General features: G+C 39.1%; 1 protein-coding gene across 1 annotated transcript; it reads left to right on the top strand.

The window, feature by feature from the left end:
- Positions 1–241: 241 nt before the first annotated feature.
- LOC121761034 (uncharacterized WD repeat-containing protein all2124-like) lies at positions 242–10,122 on the top strand. Its single transcript, XM_042156614.1, has 10 exons — positions 242–595; positions 1,377–1,482; positions 1,654–1,714; positions 1,807–2,102; positions 2,657–2,796; positions 3,614–3,688; positions 4,042–4,132; positions 4,321–4,520; positions 9,784–9,844; positions 9,941–10,122. The coding sequence occupies exons 1-10, from the start codon at positions 380–382 to the stop codon at positions 10,024–10,026; spliced, it is 1,332 nt and encodes a 443-aa protein (XP_042012548.1). The 5' UTR covers positions 242–379; the 3' UTR covers positions 10,027–10,122.

Here is a 10,122-nt window from a genome sequence, read left to right as displayed (position 1 = left end):
ATAACCTCTCTTTGTAAGCTGTAATTTTCAGTTCATAATCAATAAGAATTCTCTCGGTTTTCCACCGAGTTTACATCTCTGGTTTGGTTTCCCTTTGTGTATTGTTCAGTCTCTGTCGCATATGGATTCTACATTCACCATTTCTACAAAATCAATATTTATTTCCCCTAAAATAAAAAAATCGAAGTTTATTAGTGGGTTTTTAGAAATCGCGTTGTTTCAAACGCGACACCAACCGAAATGGAGTAGCATGATTTGCACGTTTTTCTAGATTACAGGCGGCGACTTCTCCGCCGCTGCAATTTTTGAACAACATTTACAGAAGCTTTTTCGTTGCAGCAAATCCCCAGAATCGGAAAGGATAACCCACAAACACTAAATGGACGCAATTCTCCCGATTATCGCGTTCTCGGTGATCGCTGGCGCCTTGATTGCTTTCGTGGTATTCGGTGCTTATTCCCGGAAGAGAAAATCGGAAATTAAATCCATCACCCGACCCGAGAACCTCAATCCAAACCCAAAACCCGCTTCGAAGCCCTCGGCTGCGAAGAAGCCTCAACACAAATCTCATTCTCATTCTCATGCAGCCGATAAAGTAAAGATCGGATCTTTTTCTGTGTATTTGATAGCTTAACTGTTCTCTTGGGTTTTTTCTATTTTTGTTCTAGACTAGAGTTATCATTCCTCGTTTGTACTGAAGTTTTTTTTGTTCCGGATTTGGGAGAGACGCATGACCCTCATGCGTCTCCTTTTAATGAGACGCATGACGATTATGCGTCTTTATGGGGCTAAACAAAATATGCACATTAACAATAAATGACCCTCATGCGTCTCCTTCGTCTCCAGCTCCTAAACAAAATATGCACATTAACAATAAATGAGGCTACTGCCTGGGGCTGTCGAATTTTAGCAAGATAGAGACGCATGAGCCTCATGCGTCTCTCCCTAAGACGCATGACGCTCATGCGTCGTCCGTAAAATTTTAAAAAAATAAGAGACGCATGAGCCACATGCAGCTCTCCCTAAGACGCATGACGCTCATGCGTCGTCCGTAAAATTTAAAAATAATAAGAGACGCATGAGGACCATGCGTCTCTCCCTAAGACGCATGACCCTCATGCGTCGTTAAAAAAATTTCGAAAAAACATAGAGACGCATGACCCTCATGCGTCTCCCATAAAGACGTCTAATCGTCATGCGTCTCATTAAAAGGAGACGCATGTGGGTCATGAGTCTCTCCCAAATCCGGAACAAAAAAAAATCCAGTACAAACGAGGAATGATAACTCTAGTCTAGAACAAAAATAGAAAAAACCCATGTTCTCTTTCTCTGCCTTAGGGTTGCAAGTAATTCGATCTGCAATTCTCTTATTTTAGGATGCCAATAAGAAGCATCATCACTTGAATTTGAATACTTTGAAAGGGCACGGCGATGCTGTCACCGGTCTTAGTTTTTCGCCTGATGGCCGTAGTTTAGCTACCGGTAAGTTTATGTCTTACCATTTTTGTGGAAGTTCACACACACATTTGTATGTTTTGCATATTGCTATGCATATGTTGAGTGTAAATCTGAGATTTGATCAAAATATGCTGCTCATTTCCTAGTGTTTTCATATCAATTCTGAAGTTCTGTACAAAATGTAATTCTCTACAGCTTGTGGAGATGGTGTTGTTAGGATTTTCCGGCTGGACGATGCTTCAAGCAAAAGTTTCAAGTACCATTTATCTATACTCATTACTCATAGTTCCTTTAGATCAATGCAACTGTATAATTTTTTTTGGAATCTTGTCTATGTGATCTATGCAGGTTCCTGCGAATTAACTTACCTGCTGGGGGCCATCCGAATGCAGTTGCTTTTGCTGGTGATGCATCTTCAATTGTAGTGGCTTCCCAGGCACTCTCAGGATCATCTCTTTACATGTATGAAGAAGAAAAACCCAAACAACTGGAGACCAGAAGCAAACAGAGCAAGCTCCCACTCCCTGAAATCAAATGGGAACATCATAAAGTTCATGATAAGAGAGCCATCATCACATTAGTTGGGGCCAAGACAACTTATGGCAGCGCTGATGGAAGTACTATCATTTTGTCATGCTCAGAAGGTACTTTACGGTCTCTCTTATCAATCGGTCTTTGCATGAAGATGCGTTTGCTAAGGAACCCTGTGAGGCTATTTCCTTAACAGCTCTGCTTAGAGCTTTAAGGCCTGTTCTGTAGCAGACAGCTTTGACTTTGATACCATTTAATGTTACACTCATGACTTATGAGTACGATATTAGCTTAAAGTTTATTTCCAATTTTTATTTCATGAGGATTTTAGTTGCATGTTAAATCTATGAAGAGTTCATTTCTCAGTGACTTTTCATGCCCATGGTTTTGTCCGTGTATTCATCACTATGCAACTTATTTATATAGTTTTTGGTTTTATAGAACATTCAAGCATACTGCATTTTGCATATCTGGATTCATAGTATCTGTATGAGCTCCATGGGAACACTAAAAGTATATCTACAGCTATTACTACATATTTTCATGTACAAATTGTAATGACAAACTACTCTATCTGAAATTATTTTTTGCCTTGTAGACTTGTAGTTGAGAAAATTGGAAGGTTGAGGTGATCTATAATATATTTTGTTTTCATTTTCCTTGTCATGCACTGATATAACACTCTGGCATCGGAAAACTGGGAAACCATTAGGTAACGTTGATACAAATCAGCTTAAAAATACAATGGCTACTATATCACCAAATGGACATTTTATTGCAGCAGCTGCCTTTACAGCTGATGTGAAGGTTATATTTCTTTTCTCTATAAGTTTCTAATTCTCTTTTGATGGGCAATCATGTCTCTATTTATAGATCTAGTTCTTGTGATACAATCTTTCATTCACAGATCATGGAGATCCATTCCTACTTGCGTTGTTAAATGTGTTTCATAATACTTAATAAACACTCAGATTCATATAGAAAATGTTGGGGTTCTATTACGGGAAATGCCACAATAATGCTGAGTACTCTCATCCTTAGAGCTACCCATTAAGGAATTGAAGCTACTTTATAGTAATGGTGCTGCCCTCAGTGATAGTCATGCCTTTTTAGTTTAGGATGACCTAAACCATTATTATGCATGAAAAAATAAAGGCTGGTTTGGTTTCACATCCTTCATAATTCTAATGTCCATTGCAATGTATGAAGCTATATGGATTAGTCTGAAATTGGAAATATGAAGAATGATTCTCACCTCTTAGAGTTATAGGTTTGTAAATGAAATTTATTACTATTAAAACTAAATTCTTAGTATCCACATTCTTACAATTTAAAAAGATTACTACCGGCATACTTTTTGCTAGACAGGTAATATTCATGCTTCAAAAAATTTCAAATGTGTCTGATAGATAGTTGGTCTGTTGGCTGTATGTATGCTTCCCATGCCTACATATCTGGCCATGAGCCATATGAAAGACTGCTCTGGCCCTATGAATCATTTTCGTAGATACTCCCACGCTAGCAGCTTAAACTGGCCCCTGTCTTTATATATCTCTTGATCCTTATATGAATCATGACCAGTGGAAACCATCACTTATTTAATCTTGTTAGCTTTGGTTTCTAGGTTTGGGAAGTCATGTATTCAAAAGATGGCTCAGTGAAGGAGGTTTTGAAAGCTATGCAACTTAAAGGTCATAAGGTAATGGTTCGGTGTGTACTCTGTAATTCTTTGCATAGTTTATCAGCATTTTATCCCAATGTATCATTAATTATACATTTAGGACTCATTTGAAGCTTTAACTGCTGGTTTTGTTGGTTATGCAATATGAGGCTTGTGGTGCACTCCCTTCGTCCCATACTAACCAAAATTGGAGTCTGACATATATTTTTGAAGTTGAACTTATTCTGTGTGAATGCTTCCTTATCTTGCTTGAAGTACTTAACTGTAGATATTATTTCTGTATATTAGAAAAATAACTACATTGATATCAGTAGTGATTGATATTATTTTTTATTACTTACTAATCTTTTGCTTCTGTACTGTTATGTCAGAGTGCAGTAACATGGTTATGCTTTTGTCCTAACTCAGAACAAATCATCACCGCCTCCAAGGATGGTACTATAAGAATATGGAACATCAATGGTATGAAAAGTTTCTTAACTTCTTTGCTTTCCTTTGGTTTGCATTCTGTTAACTTTGTAAATCGTGTGAAGCTAAACTTTGAGCTTAATGAGAATGCTAGTATATCGGAGCGTTTTCACTGCGCTTCACATTCAGATGCTATTGTTATCAATTACTGGGTCTCTGCTGACTTTTGTTGTCTTATGAAGTTCGATATCATATGGATGAAGACCCCAAAACTCTGAAGGTGTTGCCTATTCCACTTCATGATGAAAATGACACTACTCTACACTATGATCTTCTCAGTTTATCACCCGATGGCAAGATACTGGCAGAAACCCATGGTTCAACGCTGTTGTGGCTGTGCGCTGAGACGGGACAGGTTTTGGACGTTGCTGAAAAAGCCCATGTTGAAATGTTTGGTGACTGATGATAGCAAGCTAACGAGCAAAGAAGTGAGGAAGAGACAACCGTAGCTAGAAGGAAGATGAGCTGGCATTTATAGCCGTTGGAGTTAGTTACAAGATATTTTCAGTCGGTTAGGTTCTTAGTTAGCATGCTTGTAACGTAGTGTTTGCTTTGATGCTGTTTTAGCTTCGGGTATAAATAGATCAGCTTAGTTTGTAAAGTGACAAGTTTGAGTATCAATAAAATTCTCTTTTCTCAATTTTCCTCTGTTTATATCTCTGCATGAAGTTCATGCGTATTGTGTGTAGTTTTCTATAGTCTCTCTCGATTTGAATGTGTTGCTTGTTGTTTCTCATCTTCATATCTTCATCTTCTACATGGTATCAGAGCCAAACTCCTAATTCCGCTGCATTTCTTCTGGTTTCTTCTGGTTTTCCGTCACTATGAATCGTCGTGGAAATCGTGGTGGTGAAGCTCTTGTTCCAATTGAAGACAACACCAGTCCTTACTATCTACATGCTAGCGATAATCCGAGCCTACAACTCGTTCCTCAGCTGTTAACTGGCTCCAATTACATCAATTGGAGCAGATATGTCGTTACAGCTTTAATCGCCAAAAACAAACTCTCATTTGTGAATGGATCATTGCCTCGTCCACCAATTGATGATCTTATCTCCTTCATGGATCCGATGCAACATTATGGTAATCTCATGGCTTCGAAATTCTGTATCTCCTCAGATTTGCTCAAGTATAATGTATATTGATGATGCTCATGAGTTATGGTTGGATCTACGTGATCGATTCTCTCAAATTGATTCAGCACGATCATATCAACTGAAGCAGAAACTCATGTTCCTTACACAAGGTAATTTTGATGTCAACACCTACTTCACAAATCTGAGGATTGTTTGGGATGAGTTTAAGCATGCACAACCGCTTGCTTGGTGCACTTGCACCACATGTCGTTGTGATAGCACTTTGAAGTGGCATAAATATCAAGAGGATGACTGCACAATGCAGTTCCTCATAGGTTTGAATTCCTCCTTTTCTCAAATCAGATCTAGCATTTTAGCTACTGTTCCACTTCCCTCTCTATCGAAGGTGTTTTCTATGGTTGTTCAAGAGGAAAGGCAGAAGAGTATTGAAGGTTATATGCCTTCTCCTACTGTTACATCAAGTGAACAACCTTATGCCAATGCAACCTCAACCAATTTTGGCAGAGGAAGGCTGTTATGTTCTCATTGTGGTAGAAACAACCACACTGTTGATAGGTGCTACTCATTGCATGGTTTTCCACAAAGACTATAACAACTCCAAATCTGTGAATTTTGTTGATGATCATATATCTGATCAAACTGATAAAGCAGCTTCTTCTTTCTCAGGATCCATGGCTATTCCTTCATCTGATCAATGTCAGCAACTCATTTCTCTGTTGCAATCTCAGCTTGCTGCTATATCATCTTCATCACCAACAACTCCATCAACTTCAGCCGCACAAATCAATTCAGCCGCACATACAAGTTCAGCCGCACAAATTCCTTCCACCTCTACTCCATCTCACTTCCCATTCACTGGTACAACTCTTTTTCCTCCTTTTATTGCTTCTATTTCAGTTTCTTCTCCTCTATGGATCCTTGATACAGGTGCTACTCACCATGTATGTTGTGATATTACTCTTTTTTCATCATCATCACCTGTTGATAATGCCTCTGTGAACCTACCAAATGGTGCTAAGGCAACTGTTACACATATTGGATCTGTCTATCTTACCTCTGCTATCACACTTCATTCTGTCCTATGTGTTCCTACTTTCACTTTCAACCTCATATCTATCAGTTCCCTCACCTCTTCTTTATCATGTGCTGTTAATTTCACTCATGATTCCATAACCATTTAGGGAACTTCTCAGGGGATTCAGATTGGGAAGGGTAGCAGAGTTGGAAACCTCTACATTCTTGATGTAAAGTCTGATCCTATCTCAGGTTCAACTCACTCTGCTTGTATCAATTCTGCTGTATCTGTTGATCTTTGGCATTGTAGACTTGGACACTTATCTTTCAATAAACTCAAGTCTATGTCCTCTTACATTCCTTTCTCTAATAAATCTCATTCCCTCTGTGAAATCTGCCCTTTAGCCAAACAGAATCACTTACCATTCTCCATTTCAGATTCTGTGGCTAATGATATTTTTGATCTCATTCATTGTGATATATGGGGTCCTTTTTCACCTTGTACCTCACAAGGATACTCTTATTTCTTAACCATTGTTAATGATAATTCATGGTTTGTGTGGACCTTTTTGATGCAACACAAATCTGATGTGAAGAATGTGTTAACTCAGTTTTTTAACACCATTCATACTCAATTTTCAAAGAAGATTAAGGCCATCAGATCTGATAACGGCCCTGAGTTTAACCTACCACATTTATACTCTTCTTTTGGTACCATTACTCAACACTCTTGTGTGGACCACAGCAAAATGCTAGGGTTGAGAGGAAACACCAGCATTTGCTAAATGTAGGCCGAAGTCTCCTATTTCAATCCCATTTGCCTAACACTTTCTGGGGGATTGTATACTCACAGCTTCTTATCTCATTAATAGAACTCCTTCCTCAGTTCTACCTGATAATATATCTCCTTTTGAAGCTCTTTATCACAAATCACCATCCTACTCTCATCTCAGAGTGTTTGGCTCATTATGCTATGCTTCAACATTGAATAGACACAGAGATAAGTTTTCTCCTAGAGCTTCTAGATGTGTCTTTCTGGGGTATCCTTCGGGTTATAAAGGGTATAAACTCCTTGAGCTTGATTCTATGCAAGAGATTATTACCAGAAATGTAGTTTTTCATGAAGATAAATTTCCCTTCGACCACCTAACACCTTCCGAATTTCCAGTTCAAACTGCCTCTCACCTTGCTGACACTTCTGATTTCATCCAGCTCCCTCCATCCTCTTCTGATCCTCCAGATAATCATCCTACATCCCCTAATCTTCCAGATAATCAGTCCTCACCAAGTATCCCTCACATTCAGAATCCCACTCAAATCACTCGAACTGGCAGAATCACCAAAACTCCAGCTCATCTCACTGACTATATCTGCAATTCAGTGTCATCTTCCACTCCATATCCCATCTCAGCCTATTTTTTCCTCTCCAAACTTTCTCCATCACACCTCAAATACATCATCCTAATGACTGCTATATCTGAGCCAAAATCATACAAAGAAGCTGCTCAGTTTCCTGAATGGCAGAAAGCCATTCAAGAAGAGCTTTCTGCTCTTATTCAAACTGGTACTTGGAAAATCCTTCCTCTACCAGAAGGCAAGATCCCTATTGATTGCAAGTGGGTCTTCAAAGTGAAATTCAAGCCAGATGCCAGTGTAGAAAGATATAAAGCTCGTTTGGTAGCTAAAGGATTCACACAACGTGAATGCATTGACTTTCTTGACACTTTCTCACCAGTGGCTAAACTCACTACTGTCAAGTTCATTCTTGCTTTGGCTGCCATTCATGGCTGGTTTTTGTATCATCTTGACATCAACAATGCTTTCTTATATGGTGACTTAAAAGAAGAAATTTGCATGACTATACCACCTGGGCTTCTTGTTGAGGGGGGCATCCAGAAGGCTCTAAGATGGTATGCAAATTGAATAAGTCCTTATATGGCTTGAAACAAGCATCGAGGCAATGGTATTTGAAACTCACTGAAGTGTTAGCCAAGTTTGGACTCCAACAATCAGCCTCAGATCACTCATTATTCTTCAAACATGATGATACAACATTCTTTGGTATTGTGGTGTATGTAGATGATCTAATGGCAGCAACAAATAAGCCTGAGTTAATGGAAAAGTTTAAGACTTTTCTGAGTCAGTTTTTCAAATTTAAAGACTTGGGATCTCCAAAATACTTTCTTGGATTGGAGATAGCCAGAAGTGAAAAGGGAATCATGGTCTCCCAAAGAAAGTATGCCATGGATTTGATAAGGGATGCAAGCTTACTCGGTTGTAAACCATCTCAGGTTCCCATGGATCCTTCAAAACAGCTTCACCAAGATGCAGGAGATATAATGGAAGACTCCTCCAAGTATAGAAGACAAATTGGTAGACTCCTATACCTCTGTATTACTAGGCCTGACACTACTTTCGCGGTGCACAAGTTAAGTCAATATGTCTCCAAACCATGCACTGAACATTGGGAAGCAAGTGAAAGAGTGCTGAGATATCTGAAGTCCACCCCAGGTCACGGTCTGTTTTACTCAAGCAAAGCCTCACCTACACTAAGTATCTTCTCGGATGCTGACTGGGCAGCCTGTCCAGACACTAGAAAATCAATCACTGGATATTGTTTGTTTCTCAGATCATCTTTGGTGTCATGGAAATCCAAGAAACAACAGACTATATCAAGATCTTCAGCAGAGGCTGAATACCGAGCAATGGCTCAGGCGACATGTGAAGTGGTGTGGGCTATTGCATTGCTAAAGGACTTTGGTGTCAAGATAGAGAAGGCTGTCCCTCTCTTCTGTGATAATCAAGCCGCGGTGCATATCAGTGTGAATCCGGTTTTTCATGAGAGAACGAAGCATATCGAGATTGATTGTCACACAGTCAGGGAAAAATATTTGGAAGGGATCATTAATCCGATGCACATCAAGAATGAATGGCAATTGGCAGACATTTTCACAAAACCACTTGGCACTACAGCTTTTGAAAAGATTTTGAGTAAAATGGATTTTTGCAGTCTATATGCTCCAGCTTGAGGGGGGGTGTTGAAATGTTTGGTGACTGATGATAGCAAGCTAACGAGCAAAGAAGTGAGGAAGAGACAACCGCAGCTAGAAGGAAGATGAGCTGGCATTTATAGCCGTTGGAGTTAGTTACAAGATATTTTCAGTCGGTTAGGTTTTTAGTTAGCATGCTGGTAACGTAGTGTTTGCTTTGATGCTGTTTTAGCTTCGAGTATAAATAGATCAGCTTAGTTTGTAAAGTGACAAGTTTGAGTATCAATAAAATTCTCTTTTCTCAATTTCCTCTGTTTATATCTCTGCATGAAGTTTATGCGTATTGTGTGTAGTTTTCTATAGTCTCTCTCGATTTGAATGTGTTGCTTGTTGTTTCTCATCTTCATATCTTCATCTTCTACAGCCCATGATGGTAAACCTAAATTTTTTATTTTTTGTATCAAATCCGGATACGTGCTCTGTGTACACATGTGCCACACTGCCACTTGCTTAATGAACCTCAGATCAGACCACTTACCTAAAGAAATACTATGATGCAGGTGATATCACAGATATGGCTTGGGCACCTTCCACTATTCTAATGGGTAATTTTCTTTTTTTTGTTTTCGATATCATATTTATTCACTTCAAGGCATTTTCACGCACACTAACAATCATACAAACCCGTCCATTTCTTGCAGATAATAAACAAACAGTTGTTCTAGCTACTGCCAGCAATGACAAGAAAGTGAAGCTGTGGCAAGCTCCCCTCCTCAAACCCTCGTAAAAATTGTTAAGAGTATGTTTTAAACGACCTTCACATCTCCTGGGTGGAAACTACGACGAGCTTATACCTCACCGATGACTAGACTTTCGTAGACAA

The sequence above is a fragment of the Salvia splendens genome, chromosome 13 (genome assembly GCF_004379255.2).
Source record: "Salvia splendens isolate huo1 chromosome 13, SspV2, whole genome shotgun sequence".
Lineage (NCBI taxonomy): Eukaryota > Viridiplantae > Streptophyta > Magnoliopsida > Lamiales > Lamiaceae > Salvia > Salvia splendens.
This window is presented reverse-complemented; position numbering and strand designations above follow the sequence as displayed.